At 61.2% G+C, this 18,978-nt stretch overlaps 2 protein-coding genes across 2 annotated transcripts in view; one reads left to right on the forward strand and one right to left on the reverse strand.

Moving 5' to 3' along the window:
* SND1 (staphylococcal nuclease and tudor domain containing 1) overlaps window positions 1-18,547 on the forward strand; it is a 94,973-nt gene extending 76,426 nt beyond the window's left edge. The window contains exons 17-24 of the mRNA XM_086886225.1: window positions 12,046-12,234; window positions 12,623-12,764; window positions 13,087-13,210; window positions 13,288-13,357; window positions 16,383-16,496; window positions 17,022-17,225; window positions 18,103-18,147; window positions 18,283-18,547. Coding sequence (XP_086742351.1) covers window positions 12,046-12,234; window positions 12,623-12,764; window positions 13,087-13,210; window positions 13,288-13,357; window positions 16,383-16,496; window positions 17,022-17,225; window positions 18,103-18,147; window positions 18,283-18,348 — 954 coding nt within the window. The 3' untranslated portion in view covers window positions 18,349-18,547. The remainder of the gene's footprint in view (window positions 1-12,045; window positions 12,235-12,622; window positions 12,765-13,086; window positions 13,211-13,287; window positions 13,358-16,382; window positions 16,497-17,021; window positions 17,226-18,102; window positions 18,148-18,282) is intronic.
* On the reverse strand, window positions 4,753-7,245 carry LRRC4 (leucine rich repeat containing 4). The gene has a single exon (XM_023947215.2). It carries the CDS (start codon window positions 7,243-7,245, stop codon window positions 5,275-5,277), a length of 1,971 nt encoding a protein of 656 aa, XP_023802983.2. The 3' UTR covers window positions 4,753-5,274.
* Window positions 18,548-18,978: the final 431 nt, after the last annotated feature.

An 18,978-nucleotide genomic window follows, 5' to 3' on the forward strand; every position in this document is an offset into this window, starting at 1 on the left:
GGGATGCAGGACAGGGATGGGGGATGCAGGGATTCAGGATTTGGGATGCAGGACAGGGATTGGGGATGCAGAACAGGGATGGGGGATGCAGGGATTCAGGATTTGGGATGCAGGGATTCGGGATTTGGGATGCAGGACAGGAATTCAGGATGCAGGGATTCAGGATTTGGGATGCAGGACAGGGATTGGGGATGCAGGACAGGGATGGGGGATGCAGGGATTCAGGATTTGGGATGCAGGGCAGGAATTCAGGATGCAGGGATTCAGGATTGGGGATGCAGGACAGGAATTCAGGGTGCAGGGATTCAGGATTTGGGATGCAGGGATTCGGGATTTGGGATGCAGGAACGCCGTGGGTGAGGCCGGGATGCTGCCCAGGCCCGTTCCTGGCCGCGGGTCGGGGTCCCCGCGGTTCCCACGGCCGCGTTCCCGCCGGCAGCCGATCCCTGCCCACCCCCACAGCCCTGGGATATTTTTATCCGGCGGCTCCGGCTGCTGCTGACTCACGGGCCCGGAGCCGCCGCTGACGAGCCGGCCCCGCCGAGCGGGGGGTGCCGGGATGATCCCGCGGGATCGCGGCCCCCAGAGACCCCGAAAGGGCCCAGGGGACCCCCGGAGCCCCTCGGCTCCGCAGGGACCCGGCGGGAGCCGCCGATCCTCCGGGAACGCCGGGAAACTGCCCCGGAGCCCCCGCTCCAGGTAGAGCTGGGAATTGCCAGCCTGATCCCAATCCCAGCCTGATCCCTGCTCTGATCCCAATCCCAGCCTGATCCCTGCTCTGATCCCAACCCCAATTCCAGGGCTGATCCTAGCATTGATTCCAACTCCAATCCCAACCCTGATCCCAGGGTCACTTCCAACCCTGATCCCAATCCCAGGGCCAATCCCAGCCCTGTGCTTGGAGCATCCGCCATGTCCCACTGCATCCTCCCACAGCCCATGGATCCCATGGATCCCATGGATCCCATGGATCCCATGGATCCCATCCCATAGATCCCATCCCATGGATCCCATGGATCCCATCCCAGGATCCCATCCCATGGATCCCATCCCATGGATCCCATCCCATCCCATCCCATGGATCCCATCCCATGGATCCCATCCCATGGATCCCATCCCAGGATCCCATCCCAGGATCCCATCCCATGGATCCCATCCCATCCCATCCCAGGATCCCATCCCAGGATCCCATCCCAGGATCCCATCCCAGGATCCCATCCCATCCCATCCCATGGATCCCATCCCATGGATCCCATCCCAGGATCCCATCCCAGGATCCCATCCCAGGATCCCATCCCATCCCATCCCATGGATCCCATCCCATGGATCCCATCCCAGGATCCCATCCCAGGATCCCATCCCAGGATCCCATCCCAGGATCCCATCCCAGGATCCCATCCCGCTCCCTCCCTGATGCCGGGGAGGCACCAGAGCTCCAATTCCCGCTGCCGTGGGGACTTCCCTGACATTCCCCCAAAATCCCGGGATCGGATTTGTCAGCGTTTGCCTTCCCCCCATCCCGGATTCCCGCCCTGATCCAAAGGAACCGTTCCGGGAATGCTGGGGCTGCTCCGGGGGTCCCGGGATGCAGGGATGGGATGGAATTCCGGGAATTGGGAGCTGGGATTTGGGAATGGGAACGGGAATGGGGATGGAGATGGGCAGGATGAGGATGAGGATGAAGATGAGGGTGGGATGGGATGAAGACGAGAATGAGGATGAAGATGAGGATGAGGATGAGGATGACGACGGTGACGATGACGATGACGATGACGATGACGATGAGGATGGGAATGGGATGGGGATGAGGATGTGAGGATGAAGATGGGAAATGATGGCGATGATGATGACGATGATGACAATGACGATGATGATGATGACCATAATGATGACGACAATGATGATGATGATAATGATGATGATGACGATGACAATAATGATAATGATAATGACGATGATAATGATGATGACGATAATGATGACAATGATGATGATGACAATGATGATGATGATGACGATGACGGTGATGATGACGATGGCGATGACGATGATGATGACAATGACAATGATGACGATGATGACGATGATGATGATGACAATGACAATGATGATGATGATGATGACGATGATGACAATGACGATGACAATGATGATGACGATGATGATGATGACAATGACAATGATGACGATGATGATGACGATGATGATGATGACGATAATGTTGACAGTGATGATGATGACAATGATGATAATGATAATGACGATGATGACGCTGATGATGATGGCAATGATGATGATGATGATGATGACGATGATGACGATGACGATGATGACGATGATGATGATGACAATGACAATGATGACGATGATGATGACGATGATGATGATGACGATAATGATGACAATGATGATGATGACAATGATGATGATGATGATGATGATGATGACAATGGCAATGATGACGATGATGATGACGATGATGACAATGATGATGATGACAATGACGATGATGATGATGATGATGATGATGATGATGATGATGATGATGATGATGATGATGAAGAGCTCGGCTGCCCCGATCTGGGGCTCAGATCAATGCCAGTTAAATCCGTAAATCCTTCCTGCAGCATTCCCAGGATTTTTGGGATCGCTCCTCTCGCAGCGCAGGGAGGAGCGGCAGGAGGAGGTGTTGGCATTCCCACGCTGGCCTGGCTGGGAAAACTCGGGAATAGAGGGAAAAGCAGGAATGTGCTTTGGGGAAAAACTGACCCGGATCTGCCAAAAACAGCAAAAATCCTAAAAACGCCCCAAAAGGCAGCTCTGAACCCCAGAGCTCCGGGGGAACCGGCCCTGGCACGGGGCTGGAGGTGGCACCTGGGGGACACCAAGGGTCCCCTGGTCCCCACAGGGGTGTCCCTTGTCCCCACAGGGGTGTCCCTTGTCCCCAGCCCCAGCACAGCCCGTGTGGCACTGGCACCGCTGCTCTGACGCCCTGCTGGGGGTGCCGGTGTCCCCTCAGGGGTGTCCCGGTGTCCCCTCGGGGGTGTCCCGGTGTCCCCTCGGGGGTCCCGGTGTCCCCTCGGTGGTCCCGGTGTCCCCTGTCCCTCCGGGCAGCGCCAGCCCCGCTGATTGATCCCGGTCCCTCCCTCCCATCCCGATTCCAGCTGGGGGCGCCCCCCAAGCCCCGGCCGGGGGTCCCGCTGTGCCCCCGCTTCTCATCACACTCCCCAATGTCACCACCTGATTGTCTCCCCCGTGTCCCCCCCGTGTCCCCCCCCCCCGTGTCCCCCCCGTGTCCCCTCACCCCCCCGTCCCCCCCGTGTCCCCCCCCGTGTCCCCCCCGTGTCCCCCCCCGTGTCCCCCCCGTGTCCCCCCCGTGTCCCCCCGTGTCCCCCCCTGTCCCCCCCGTGTCCCCCCCCGTGTCCCCCCCGTGTCCCCCCGTGTCCCCCCCCGTGTCCCCCCCCCGTGTCCCCCCCGTGTCCCCCCCGTGTCCCCCCCCGTGTCCCCCCCGTGTCCCCCCGTGTCCCCTCTCCCCTCCCCTCCTCCATCCTCTCCCTCCCGTCCTTTCCCGGCTCCGCGATTTTTCCAAAGCTTTTCCTGCTGAGAGGACAAAAAACCCCTTTGAGGCAGGGGGGGGAGGGGGCGCCCCCCCCCCGGGCCCCCCCGTTTAACCCCTCGGGCACTCGCTGGTACAAATTTGGAACAATATTTATTAAAATACAAAAATACACTTGATTTTTTTTTTTTGTTGTTGTTGTTGTTGTTGGATTCGCGGTACAGTCGGATCCTTCCGGCGTTTCCAGCCTGAGAGGGAATTTCTGCATCTCCTTCCCGCCTTCTGCCCCCCCCGGACATCCCCAAAAACAAAATTTGAGCTCAGCTTTGCCCCCCCCTCCCCTCCCCCGCCCCCCCCCTCCCCATTTCCGAGAACATTTTAAAGCTAAAACGAGAAATTAAAGTAATTCCAGCGCCCGAGCGAGCGGGGGAGCCCCCCCCGCGCTGCTGCCCGACCCCCCCAAACCCCCGGGACCCCCGCGAGGCACTTGGGGTCCCCAGCGGGACCCCCCCGGCGCCACCTCCGATGCTGGTGGCCCCCCCATTGTCACCTCCCCCCTCTCCCCGAGCCCTTAATTTCTCCCAGCCCCCCCCCCCCCCCCGTTCCATGAGCAGCCCTTGGGGGGGTCCCCAGGGTCCCCCCGCCCGGGGAAGGGGGGTGTTCCCCATCCCCCCCCCCAAAAAAGGACAGAAATGCCGTTTTTAGCGAAGGTGGTTACAATCATTGGTCAGGTCTCCCGTGGGGGCCCCCCCAGCCCCCCGGGAGCCGTAGCCCTGTGCCGGGGGGTCCGGGGGGTCCGGGGGGGGGGTGACAAACACCGTGGGAAAAGGGGGTACGGAGCGGGGGGGGGGATGGGGGGGGCACCCTCTGTCCCCCCCGAGCTCCCCCCCAAACCGCCCTTCCCCTCCCCCCCAGGCGCTTGCGGGGTTTTTCCCCTTCCCGTGGGTTTTTGAGGAATTTTTTTTTGCTTGAATACATTGCAGCCGTCCATCCCCAGCCCCCCCCCGAGCCCCCCTCCCCAAAATCCGTTCCTTTATTGCATTGGGAAGGTCCTGGCGCGGGGCCGAGATCCCGCGGCGAGCGGCCAAGGGCAGAGCCTCGGGCTCGGGGGGGGGCCGAGCTCCCCCCTCTTCCCCCGGAGAACCCCCAAAAAAACCATCCTCGACCCCCCCGAACCCCCCCCGACAGCCCCCGGCCCCGCTCCGGCGTCCCCCGCGTCCCCCGCGCCGCTCGGCCCCGAGCACGGGGGGCTTTTCCTCCGATTACCGATTTGTTTGTGGGGTTTGGGTTTGTTTTTTTTTCCTCCTCTGTTTCTCCTGGTTTTGTTTTTTTGTTTTTTTTCTGTGTTTAAATAGAACCTGCGAGTTAGAAAATAGTGGTTTGGGGTTTTTTTTGTTTTTTTTTTTTTTTTGTAGGAGTTTTAGGTGGGTTTCGTTAAATTTTAATAGAATCTGCTGCTCTTCTCGGCCCCGAGGTTGGCTATAGAAGCATGTACACGAAAAAGAGTCTCTCCCCCCCCTGTACAAAAGTTGTGTCTATTATTGAGGAATTCTCCTGGTTTTCCTTAGTGTTGAGGAATTCTCCTGGCTTTCCTTCTTTTTTGGAGTTCTGCTTTTGTGCATCTATCGTGTTTATAATAATTCGGGCTTGGAGGAGAAGAGGGGGGGGGGAGGACGACCCAGAAAAAAAAGCAGGAAAAAGCCCCAAAACAAAAAGAGTCATATCTGGGTTTCCTGAACTTTCTCCTTGGGGTGGGTCTGGATTAAATAGGGGTCGGCCAGGGTGGTCCCGGGGGGGTGCAGGGAGTTGCCCAGCGCGTTCTCTGTCCAGTGGGCGCCGTGTCCGGCCTTGTAGGTGTTGTAGTTGAGGTGCTCGTGGATGTTGGGCAGCACCACGGCCCCCTCGCCGGCCCCGCCGGCCGGAGCGGCCGCGGGCGTGGCCGCGGCGGCCGGGGCGATGTCCTCGTCCACCTGGATGATCTCCACGGTGCGGGCGGCGGTGACGGTGCTGCGCTGCTGGTGCCGCTTGCGGAGCTTGTAGAAGACGATGAGCATGGCGGCGGCCAGCAGCGTCACGGCCACGAAGCAGCCGATGATGATCTTGGTGGTCTTCATCACCTCGTCCAGGCTGGTCTGCAGCTTGTCGCCGGCGTCGGCCGTGGGCACGGCCACCTGCTTGGGCGGGCGCGTGGTCTGCACCAGCACGGTGGTGGTGGTGGTGTAGGCCGGCTGGTAGCCCGTCGAGGCGGTGGGCACGGGCTTGGTGAACTTGGGGGACACGTCCTCGGGGGAGATCTCGGTGGTCTCCACCGTGACGGTGGTGAAGAAGCTGTAGTTGGAGGTGTTGAGCTCGGCCGTGCTGACGTTGAGGAAGGCCGAGGCGTTGGAGTTGCCGGCCACGTTGGTCACCATGCAGGTGTAGAGGCCGGTGTCGGCCAGCAGCACGTGCGAGAAGTTGAGGGTGCCGTCGTTGAGCACGGCCAGGCGCGGGTGGCTCGAGGCGTGGCTCAGCACCGTCCCGTTGGGCAGCAGCCACCGCACCGACGACATGGACGGCGTCCGGCAGCGCAGCTCGGCCACGCGCCCCTCCGAGATGTTGAGGTCCGCGGGCGCGTCCATGATGAAGGGCGCCGAGCACTGGAAGGAGGTCTGGTCCACCTCCACCAGGAAGCGGCCCCGCATGTGCAGCGGGGCGTGGCAGCGGCCGCAGCAGGTGGAGTTGGTGGGGATGTACTCCCGCAGCCACCACGACAGCCAGAGGATGTCGCAGTCGCAGTCCCAGGGGTTGTGGTGCAGGTGCAGCTCCACCAGGTAGCGCAGCGGGGCGAACAGGTCGTGGGGCAGCGAGGACAGGTTGTTGTGGGCCAGGTTGAGCTCCACCAGCGCCGTCAGGTCGTCGAAGGCGTTGCGCTCGATCAGGTTGATCTGCGAGTTCATGATCCAGAGCTTTTTGAGGGATTTGAGCCCGTGGAAGGAGCCCGGTTTGATCTCGGGGAAGTTGTTGCCCGACATCTCCAGCTCCTCCAGGCCCACCAAGGGCGTCAGGTTGGGCATGTCCTTAATGTTGCACATCCCCAGGTTGAGGTACTTGAGGTTGTACAAGCCCTCGAAGGCGCCCTCGGAGATGTACTCGAGCTTCTTGAGCTCGCCCAGGTCGAGGCGCATGAGCGAGGGCACGCGGTTGAAGGCGTAGCTGGGGATGCTCTCGATGGGGTTGTTGCGCAGCCACAGCTCCCGCAGCTTGGACAGGTACTCGAAGGCGCCGCTGGGGATCACCGTCAGCCAGTTGTCGAAGAGCTCCAGGGTGTTGAGGCTGGCCAGGCCGTTGAAGGCGCCCACCTCGATCTGCCGGATGGCGTTCCTGCCCAGCTGCAGCACCTCCAGGTGGTGCAGGTGGCGGAAGGTGTCCGCCTGGATCATCTGGATGTTGTTCTCCATGAGGTTGAGATAGCGGGTGTTGGAGGGGATGCCGGGGGGCACCTCGGCCAGGCCGCGGCGGGTGCACACCACCTTGCTGAACTGGTTACTGCAGGAGCAGACGGAGGGGCAGCTCTGGGGGCCGGGCGAGGCGGCGGCCGCGGCCAGGAGCCAGGCGTGCAGGGTCAGGGAGGCGGCCAGGAGCCCCGGCCAGGTGCGGTGGCGGCGGTGGCGGCGCAGGTGGTGCACAGTTACCTGCCACAAGAGCTTCATGGTGTGGCACGTTCATCATTCACCATCGTCTGGGGATGGCGGCGAGAACAGGAGAACGGGCTGGGGCCCCCCCCTCTCCCGGCTCCCACCAGCTGGGGAGGGGGCCCGGCCGGCCGGAGTTTGGGGGGGGGGGGGGTGTGGGGGTGCTGGGGGTCGGGGGGCGCGCTCCGAGGGGAGCGGGGCTTTAGGAGGGAAAAATTAAAATTTAGGGCGGAAAAAAAAAATCGGCGGTAGGTGCTGGGGGTGGGGGGGGTGGGGGGAGAGGAGGAGAAGGAACCCCCCCCGCCCGGCCCCGTTCGCCAGTACCTACCTGGGGCAGGGGGATCGGGGGGTCCGGGGGGGCTCGAGGCGAGCGCGGGACCGAGGAGGGGGGAGGGGGGGGGCAGGCTCCCAAAAAAAAAAAAAAAAAAAAAAAAAAAAAAAGACAAAATGGCTCCTGGAGGCTGCGGTGCAGGGAGGGGGGGGCCGGCCCGGCTAAGCGGGGGCCCCGCAGCCCCCGAGCCCGGCCGAGCCCGCGGCTTCGCTCCTCCGCCCGTGGCGCCGGCCCGGGGGGCTCGGCGGGGCCCGCATGGCCGCCCCCCCCCGCAGGCCGCGGGGAAAAGGGGAGGGGGGGGGGGAGACGCGGGGAAAGTGGTGAAAAAGGAAATAATTAAAAAAAAAAGAAGCGGGGAGAAAAGGAAGAATTGGGGAAAGGGGAGGGAGCGCAGGAGAAAAAAAGTGGGGGGGGGGGGGGGAGGAAAAAAAAATTTTAAAAAAATAAAATTAATGAAAACCGGAGAGGAAAATGGGAATGGGGAGAGAAAAAAAAAAAAAAAAAAAAAAAAAAAAATTGGCGAGGAAAGGGAATTGGGAAAGGAGGTAAAAACGGAATAAAAAAAAAATTTAAAATCAAATCAAGATAAGAACGGAAATGAGGATAAAAGTTAAAATAAGGCTAAAATCAGATGAAAAACTAAAAATAAAAATTCAAAATATTAAAAAAAAAAAAACCAAAAAAAAAAGAAAAAAAAAAAATCAAAAAACCCAAACAACCCGGACGAAACCTAAAAATAAAACAGGAAAATAAAGATTAAAAATAGGCCGAAATAAATAAATAAATGGCGGGGAGCCCCCCCCGGGAGAGGGAAAATCGCGGTTCGGGGAGGGAGCGGGGGGGAGGAAAGGGCGTCGGCGGGGGGGGGAGGGGGGGTGGGGGGAGATGCCGGGGGCACCTCCCGGTAGCGGCGGCGGCTGCGCTGGTGGCGGGGCGGGGGGGTCCCGTCCCGTCCCCTCCCGCGTGTCGTTCCCGCGTCCCCGCGTGGGTGTCGCGTTCAGCGGCGGCGCGGGGCGATGGTGGCGGTGACAGCGGCGGTGACAGCGGTGGCGGTGGCGGTGCCGGCGGGCATCCTCCGGTGGCGGGGGCCGCGCGGGGCGGTGCGGGCGGTGCGGGCGGTGCGGTGCGGGGCGGTGCGGGCGGTGCGGGAAGCAGCCGCGCAGGCGGCTGGCTCATCCTTTTGTCCTTCAGTGCGAGCGCGGATGGATTGCTGCTGCCGCCGCTCCCGCTGCTCCTGCTGACGCATCCCGGCTCCGCACAGACCCCCCCGCGCCCCCCCGCGCCCCCACCCACCCACCCACCCGCCGCGCTCCGGAGGGGCCCCCGCCGGCCCCGCTTCGGCCGGTGCGGCGGCCCCGGAGCGCTTTTGTGCGCGGGGAGGGGGATGCGGGATGCGCCGCTTCCTCCTCCTCCTCTTCCTCCTCCCTCCCTCCCTCCCGCCGCCTCCTCCTCCTCCCCCCCGCTCCCCGCAGCCCCGCTCGGGGCTCGGGGAAAAGAGGGGGGGGCGCTCCCTGAGCGACCCCTCCCCGCGGCCGGGGCCGGACAGACGGGACGGACAGACGGACGGACGGACAGGGATGGACGGAGAGGGATGGACGGACAGAGGGACGGACAGAGGGACGGACGGGGACAGCGCGGGGGGCAGAGCTCGGCGGCTTTGAGGTGACAAGGACCGGGGAGACCCCGGCCCCGGAACCCCCCGGCTCCGGCCCCGCGGGGCTGAGACCCGAGCCAGGCTGTGACACTGACGGGAGCGCGAGCCCTGCAGGGCCGGGGGGGACACGGGGGGACACGGGGGGACATGGGGGGGCGTGGGGACCACGGCCTGGTGTCCCCAGCTGTGCCCTGTCCCGTCCCCCCCCGGCTCCTGGCATGGGGAGCTCGGTGCCACCTGCAGCCCCTGTGAGTGCCCTGTGCCCTCCCCTGCTCTCGGTGGCACTGGTGGCCCTTGGGGCTGTCACCTGAGTGCCACCAGTGGCTGGTGGGGACCTCGGTGGGGCTGGTGGCCCTTCTGGGACACCCTGTCCGGCAGTGTCCCAGGGCCCTCCTGTCCTTCCTCACCGGGGTGGCTGTCCCCATGAGGGTGGCACGTCCCCAGGGGGCTGCAGCTGTTCCAGGCTCGTCCCCCCCAGGAGCTGCAGGGGCTGGTGGCTCCTGAGCCCCCCCCGGGGGTGGCTCCCACGTGTTCCCGGGTCACAAGCGGCCACATCTCGTCCCCGAGTCCATCGGCTCCTGCGCGGCCCCCAGCCAGGGACGCGGGGGTGGCGCAGGGGACAGGGACACTGTTGTCACCCGGAGCGTCACCCGGTGGCACCGGGGTTGTGCCACAGCTGTGCACAGGGTGCCGACCCCGGGGCCCAGCCCGGCACTGGCACTGTGGGGACAGCGGTGGCCTGGGGCCGGGTCCTGCACCGCGGCCCTGCCACACACCGGCCTCGGCAGGGACAGTGCCACGGCCAGTACAGTGTGATGTCCAGTGCGGTGCCACGTCCGTACTGGTGCCACGTCCATACCGGTGCCACGTCCATACCAGCGCCACGTCCATACCGGTGCCGTATCCATACCGGTGCCGTGTCCAGTCTGGTGCCATGATGTCCATACTGGTGCCACGTCCATACGGGTGCCGTGATGTCCAGTGCGGTGCCCTGTCCATACTGGTGCCGTGTCCATATTGGTGCCACGTCCATACTGGTGCCACATCCATACTGGTGCCACGTCCATACCGGTGCCGTGATGTCCAGTGTGGTGCCACGTCCATAGTGGTGCCATGATGTCCATTCTGGTGCCATGATGTCCATACTGGTGCCACGTCCATACTGGTGCCATGATGTCCATACTGGTGCCACGTCCATACTGGTGCCATGATGTCCATACTGGTGCCATGATGTCCATACTGGTGCCATGATGTCCATACTGGTGCCACGTCCATACTGGTGCCGTGTCCATACTGGTGCCATGATGTCCATACTGGTGCCATGATGTCCATACTGGTGCCGTGTCCATACTGGTGCCGTGATGTCCATACCAGTGCCACATCCATACTGGTGCCGTGATGTCCAGTGTGGTGCCATGATGTCCATACTGGTGCCGTGTCCATACTGGTGCCATGATGTCCAGTGCAGTGCCACGTCCATACTGGTGCCACGTCCATAGTGGTGTCAAGATGTCCATACTGGTGCCATGATGTCCATACTGGTGCCGTGTCTGTACTGGTGCCATGTCCATACTGGTGCCGTGATGTCCATACTGGTGCCATGATGTCCATACTGGTGCCATGATGTCCATACTGGTGCCATGTCCATACTGGTGCCACGTCCATACTGGTGCCGTGATGGCCATACTGGTGCCATGCCCAGTACAGTGTAATGTCCAGTACAGTGCTGTGTCCATACTGGTGCCGTGTCCGTACTGGTGCCATGGCCATATTGGTGCCACGTCCATACTGGTGCCGTGATGTCCATACTGGTGCCATGTCCAGTCTGGTGCCATGATGTCCAGTCTGGTGCCGTGATGTCTATACTGGTGCCACGTCCATACTGGTGCCGTGTCCATACTGGAGCCGTGTCCAGTCTGGTGCCATGATGTCCATACTGGTACCGTGGCCATACTGGTGCCATGATGTCCATACTGGTGCCATGATGTCCATACTGGTGCCATGTCCAGTCTGGTGCCATGATGTCCATACTGGAGCCGTGTCCGGTGCAGTACAAGGACAGGGGGACACCTGCAGGCTTTGGGGAGCAGCGGGAGCGGTTGTGGTGGGACAGGGGGGCTCAGGGGTGGGACAGGGATGTGATCCCAGGATGATCCCAGGGTGTGAACCCAGGGTGTGATATCAGGATGTGATCCCAGGATGTGATCCCAGGGTGTGATCCCAGGGGGTGATCCCTGGATGATCCCAGGGTGTGATATCAGGATGTGATCCCAGGGTGTGATCCCAGGATGTGATCCCTGGGTGTGATCCCAGGATGATCCCAGGGTGTGATCCCAGGATGTGATCCCAGGGGGTGATCCCAGGGGGTGATCCCGGGATGTGATCCCAGGATGTGATCCCAGGGTGTGATATCAGGATGTGATCCCAGGATGATCCCTGGGTGTGATCCCAGGGTGTGATATCAGGATGTGATCCCAGGATGATCCCTGGGTGTGATCCCAGGGTGTGATATCAGGATGTGATCCCAGGATGATCCCTGGGTGTGATCCCAGGGTGTGATATCAGGATGTGATCCCAGGGTGTGATATCAGGATGTGATCCCCAGGTGTGATCACAGGATGTGATCTCAGGATGGACTGGGATAGGGGATGTGGCAGGACCTGGTGGCCACCTGTACCCTGTGGTTGGGTCCCCGTGTCCCTTGTCCCCCCCTCAGGAACACTTTGGGGGTGTCTGGGTGCCGGGAGGTGGCTCTGGGGTCCCCCCCGGGCAGTTGGGGCAGGCTGGGGTGGGACGGGCACTGACGGCTGCTGCGGCTCCCGGGGTCCCACAGGTGGAGGTGGAGGTGGAGAGCATGGACAAGGCCGGGAATTTCATCGGGTGGCTGCACATCGAGGGCGTGAACCTGTCGGTGGCGCTGGTGGAGCAGGCGCTGTCCCGCGTCCACTTCACGGCCGAGCGCAGCCCCTACTGCAAGGCGCTGCTGGCGGCCCAGGACGCGGCCAAGCAGAGGAAGGAGAAGGTGAGGGGACATCAGGGGACCCGGCCCAGCACTGTCACCACCCCAGAGACGTGGCCCCATCCCTGGAGATGGCCCCACCACACCACGTGTGCCCACCAAAGGATGTCCCGTGTCAAGAGGTGGCCTCGCTCCAGGGGGAGTCTCCACCCTGAGAGATGTCCCCACTCTGAGGGGCGTCCCCGTGCCAAGAGACATCCCACCCCAGAGGTGTCCCCATGCCAAGAGACGTCCCACCTCAGGGATGTCCCAGCCCAGGGATGTCCCACCCAAGGCACACGACCGCCCCAGCTGAGGCCTGGGGATGTTCCCAGTGCCGGCTGCAGCCCCCCACGCTCCCACTGCCGTCCCCTGGAGCGTGGCCGGGGTCCCCACGCCCGTGTCCCCCCAGGTGTGGTCCCACTACGAGGAGACGCCGGTGGAAGAGGTGGTGCCGGTGCTGGAGGAGAAGGAGCGCGCGGCCAACTACAAACCCGTGTTTGTCACCGAGATCACCGACGACCTCCACTTCTACGTGCAGGACGTGGAGACGGGTACGGGGGGACACCTGGGCCCCCCCAGACCCGGCACGGCGGGGGCCAGCGGGACGGGATGAGGGTTTGTGGCTTTGGTGGGTAACGCCCAAACCTGGATGTCCGGGGGGGTCACCTCTCCTCCCCCCAGGGTGGGGGTCCATGGGTGGGATCCATTTTGGGGTCCAGAGGTTTGGGTCTTGCGGCAGGGGCTGAGCTCCAGGTTTGGGATTTACCCCTGGAGTCGTCGTTGGGGTTCAGGCTCCAGGGCCGCACTGGGGAGCGGGGCTGGGGTCAGCTTTGGGACGGGACCGGGGGTTTATCGGGGATCGGGACCCCGCAGGCGCCCAGCTGGAGAAGCTGATGGAGAACATGCGCGCCGAGGTGGGCACCCACCCGCCCGTGGAGGGCTCCTTCGCCCCGCGCCGCGGCGACTTCTGCATCGCCAAGTTTGTCGACGGGGAATGGTGAGGAGGGCACGGGGCTGGGCCAGGGCAGCAGCGGGGCGTGGGCTGAGCACCAAACCCCAAATCACACCCTGCAGGTACCGCGCCCGCGTGGAGAAGGTGGAGTCGGGTGGGAAAGTGCACATCTTCTACATTGACTACGGCAACGTGAGTGGCACCGGGAAACGGGGGGGGAAAACAGCCTGCCTTCCATGGATCCCTCTGTCCATGGATCCATCTATCCATCCATGGATCCATCCATCCATCATCCATCATCCATCCATGGATCCATCCATCCATCATCCATCATCCATCCATGGATCCATCCATCCATCATCCATCCATCCATCCATCCATCCATCATCCATCCATCCATCCATCCATCATCCATCCATCCATCCATCCATCCATCATCCATCCATCCATCATCCATCCATCATCCATCATCCATCCATCCATCCATCCATCCATCATCCATCATCCATCCATCCATCCATCCATCCATCCATCCATCATCCATCCATCCATCATCCATCCATCATCCATCCATCATCCATCCATCCATCCATCCATCCATCATCCATCATCCATCCATCCATCATCCATCATCCATCCATCCATCATCCATCATCCATCCATCATCCATCCATCCATCCATCATCCATCCATCCATCCATCCATCATCCATCCATCCATCCATCCATCCATCATCCATCCATCCATCATCCATCCATCCATCATCCATCCATCATCCATCATCCATCATCCATCCATCATCCATCATCCATCCATCATCCATCATCCATCCATCATCCATCCATCATCCATCCATCCATCATCCATCATCCATCCATCCATCCATCATCCATCCATCATCCATCCATCATCCATCCATCCATCCATCATCCATCCATCCATCATCCATCCATCATCCATCCATCCATCCATCCATCATCCATCCATCCATCATCCATCCATCCATCCATCATCCATCCATGCATCATCCATCCATCCATCATCCATCCATCCATCCATCCATCCATCATCCATCCATCCATCATCCATCCATCCATCATCCATCATCCATCCATCCATCCATCCATCCATCATCTATCCATCCATCATCCATCCATCATCCATCCATCCATCATCCATCCATCCATCATCCATCCATCCATCCATCCATCCATCCATCCATCCATCATCCATCCATCCATCATCCATCCATCATCCATCATCCATCCATCATCCATCCATCATCCATCCATCATCCATCATCCATCCATCATCCATCATCCATCCATCATCCATCCATCCATCATCCATCCATCATCCATCCATCATCCATCCATCCATCCATCCATCATCCATCCATCCATCATCCATCATCCATCCATCCATCCATCCATCCATCATCTATCCATCCATCATCCATCCATCATCCATCCATCCATCATCCATCCATCCATCATCCATCCATCCATCCATCCATCCATCATCCATCCATCCATCATCCATCCATCCATCATCCATCCATCCATCCATCCATCATCCATCCATCCATCCATCATCCATCATCCATCCTCCATCCATCCATCCATCATCCATCCATCATCCATCCATCCATCCATCCATCATCCATCATCCATCATCCATCCATCCATCCATCATCCATCCATCCATCATCCATCCATCATCCATCCATCCATCCATCCATCCATCATCCATCCATCCATCCATCATCCATCATCCATCCATCATCCATCCATCCATCCATCATCCATCCATCCATCATCCATCCATCATCCATCCATCCATCCATCCATCCATCATCCATCCATCCATCCATCATCCATCCATCCATCCATCATCCATCATCCATCCATCATCCATCCATCCATCATCCATCATCCATCCATCATCCATCCATCCATCCATCCATCATCCATCATCCATCCATCATCCATCCATCATCCATCCATCATCCATCCATCCATCCATCATCCATCCATCCATCCATCATCCATCCATCCATCATCCATCCATCCATCATCCATCATCCATCCATCATCCATCCATCATCCATCCATCATCCATCCATCCATCCATCATCCATCCATCCATCCATCATCCATCCATCCATCATCCATCCATCCATCCATCCATCATCCATCCATCATCCATCCATCCATCCATCCATCCATCCATCATCCATCCATCCATCCATCCATCCATCCATCATCCATCCATCATCCATCCATCCATCCATCATCCATCCATCCATCCATCCATCCATCATCCATCCATCCATCATCCATCCATCCATCCATCCATCCATCCATCATCCATCCATCCATCCATCCATCCATCATCCATCCATCCATCCATCCATCATCCATCATCCATCATCCATCCATCATCCATCATCCATCATCCATCCATCATCCATCCATCCATCATCCATCCATCATCCATCCATCCATCCATCCATCCATCATCCATCATCCATCCATCATCCATCCATCCATCATCCATCCATCATCCATCCATCCATCCATCATCCATCCATCCATCCATCCATCCATCATCCATCCATCCATCCATCCATCCATCATCCATCCATCCATCCATCATCCATCCATCATCCATCATCCGTCCATCCATCATCCATCCATCATCCATCCATCATCCATCCATCCATCATCCATCCATCCATCCATCATCCATCATCCATCATCCATCCATCATCCATCCATCATCCATCCATCATCCATCCATCATCCATCATCCATCCATCCATCCATCCATCCATCCATCATCCATCCATCCATCCATCCATCCATCCATCCATCATCCATCCATCATCCATCCATCCATCATCCATCCATCCATCCATCATCCATCCATCCATCCATCCATCCATCATCCATCATCCATCATCCATCCATCATCCATCCATCATCCATCCATCATCCATCCATCATCCATCCATCCATCCATCCATCCATCATCCATCCATCCATCCATCCATCCATCCATCCATCCATCATCCATCATCCATCCATCCATCCATCCATCCGTCCATCATCCATCATCCATCGTCCATCATCTGTCCCTCCATCCCTCCCCTTGGTGTCCCTGGTGTCCCTCACGCTGTGACCCCTCAGTGATGTCCCCGGTGGTGTCCCTGCAGAAGGAGACGTTGCCCCCGAGCCGCCTGGCCCCGCTGCCCCCGGCGTTCTCGCCGCGGGTGCTGCCGCCCCAAGCCACCGAGTACACCTTCGCCTTCATCCAGGTGCCGCAGGACGTGAGTACCGGGGGTCCCACTGTGCCCCCACACCTCAGCCCCAGCCCTGAGCCCCTCTGTGACCCCTCTGTCACCTTGGACCTCCACCCCATGTCCCACCCGTGGGTCCAGTCCCACACCCCTGCCCCAGGTCCCACCTCTGGACCCCAACCCTGGGATCAGGGGTTGGACCCCAAAGCGTCTCCCCAAACTTGGTCCCGATTGGGAACGTTTAACCTGGAACCCAAATGTGTCTCCTGACCCCGAACACCAACCCCAGGTCCCCAGTGCGTGCCCTGAACCCCAAAACCCCAACCCCGAACCCCAATCCCAGGGGAACCCCAAGCCCACGGTTGTGGAGTCCCCAAAACACCCAGTGGGGGGGTCCCTGGGGTCTGGGGGGGGTTCCTGAAGGCCACAGGGGACCTCTGAGGGTTCGGGGGTCCCCAACAGTCATGGGGGGGTCCCCGAAGGCCGGGGGGTGTCAGTGGGGTGCGGGGCGGCCCCGCGGGGTCCCCGCGGGGTCGGTGACGGGCGCGGCCGCAGGAGGAGGCGCGGGCGGACGCGGTGGACAGCGTGGTGAGGGACATCCAGAACACGCAGTGCCTGCTCAACGTGGAGCACCTGGGGCCCGGCTGTCCCCACGTCACCCTGCAGTTCGCAGACTCCAAGAGCGACGTGGGGCTGGGGCTCGTCAAGGAGGGGCTGGTGATGGTGGAGCCCCGCAAGGAGAGGCAGTTCCAGAAAGTGGTGGGTGCTGGGGGGCTGGGGGGGCTCGGGGGGGCTGGGGGGGTGTTCTGGGGGTGCTGGGTGGGCACTGGGGGTTGTTCTGGGGGGGCTGGGGGGGCTCGGGGGGGGCTGGGAGGGTGTTCTGGGGGGGCTGGGTGGGTGCTGGGGGTTGTTCTGGGGGTGCTGGGTGGGTGCTGGGGGTTGTTCTGGGGGGGCTCGGGGGGTGCTGGGTGTGCTGGGGGTTGTTCTGGGGGTGCTGGGTGGGTGATGGGGGGCTGGGGGTTGTTCTGGGGGGGCTGGGGGGGCTCGGGGGGGGCTGGGAGGGTGTTCTGGGGGTGCTGGGTGTGCTGGGGGTTGTTCTGGGGGTGCTGGGTGGGTGCTGGGGGTTGTTCTGGGGGTGCTGGGTGGGTGCTGGGGGTTGTTCTGGGGGTGCTGGGTGGGTGCTGGGGGTTGTTCTGGGGGTGCTGGGTGGGGGCTTAGGGGGAGTTTGGAGGGGCTGGAGGCTCTAGGTGGGTGCTGGGATGTTGGGCTGGTTTTTGGGGATCCTTATATGGGTGCTTGGAGGGGTGGGGGGACTGTCGGGGGTGTCGGGTGGGTTCTGGGGGGTGCTGGGGGTGTCAGGGGGAGTCAGGTGGGTTCTGGGGGGTCCCTGTGCCCCCACCCCACCAGCGCTGATCGATCCCAGCCCAGCCACTGCCCCACTGGGGGGATGGGGTCCCCCACCCCCCATGCTGCCCACCCCCCCAGACCCCCGGGTCCCCCCTGGGGCTGTCACCCCCCCCCCAACCCCCCCGTGGGGACCCCTGTGGGCAGTGGGAGCCACAGAAGGAGGGGGGGTCCCATCCCCGGGGGGTCCCGTGGGGAGGGGCCCGGGGTCACCCCAGGACTGCCCCCCCAGATCACCGAGTACCTGAACGCGCAGGAGGCGGCCAAGAGCGCCCGGGTGAGTCGGGGGGACCCCAAATCCGGGGGGACCCCTGGGCCAGGGGCTGGATGTGGCACCCCCGACCCCGGGGTGGTGCCAGCTGCAGCCCCCCCCATTTGGGGGAGCCCCCTGACCCCCCCGTGTCCCCCCCAGCTGAACCTGTGGCGTTACGGCGATTTCCGCGCAGACGACGCCGACGAGTTCGGCTACAGCCGCTGAGGGGCCGGGGGGGCCCTGGGGGCACCCCAAAACCCCCCGGCCCATGGGGGGGCGGCCGGGGGGCGGCTCCGAGCCCTGGGGGTGCTGGGGGGGGAGGGGCGCCCTCAGCCCCCCCGCCCTGCCTTGCCCCCCCCCCGGCCCCCCCAAACCCTGGCCTGTATTTAAAGCTGCAGAGGCCCAATAAACGTAGAGAAGCGTCCTGGTGTTTTGGGGTCCCCTCTGTGCTGGGTCAGCGCCCCCCACCCCTCGGAACGAGCCTGGGACCCCCGCTCTGTGGGGGGGGGTTCTCTCTGGGGGTGCAGCCCTGGGACCCCCACCCTGTCCTGGCTGCTGGGGGGGCGTGGAGGGGGATGGGAACAGGAACAGCAGCCAAATCCCCCCGGGGCAAAGTGGGACCCCCAAATCGGGACCCCAACCCTGGAACCTGGACTTGGACCCCAAACCCGGGTCCCAGTCGGGGACCCCCGCCCTGGGACCCCAAAACAGCCCCTGCCCTTGGACCCCCACCCCCAGAGCTGGGTCCCAAAGTGGCTCCTGAACCTCAACTCTGGCTCCCAAACCTGGACCCCAAACCTGGACCCCTCTCCCTGAACCCCGAAAGGACCTGGGGGGGGGCAGCGTCCCCCCCCG

Source organism: Cyanistes caeruleus, chromosome 4 (assembly GCF_971803275.1).
Source record: "Cyanistes caeruleus chromosome 4, bCyaCae1.hap1.1, whole genome shotgun sequence".
NCBI lineage: Eukaryota > Metazoa > Chordata > Aves > Passeriformes > Paridae > Cyanistes > Cyanistes caeruleus.

Excerpts from the sequence above, each read along its gene's own strand:
- LRRC4 (XM_023947215.2), bottom strand. The coding sequence starts at position 7,245 with ATGAAGCTCTTGTGGCAGGTAACTGTGCACCACCTGCGCCGCCACCGC.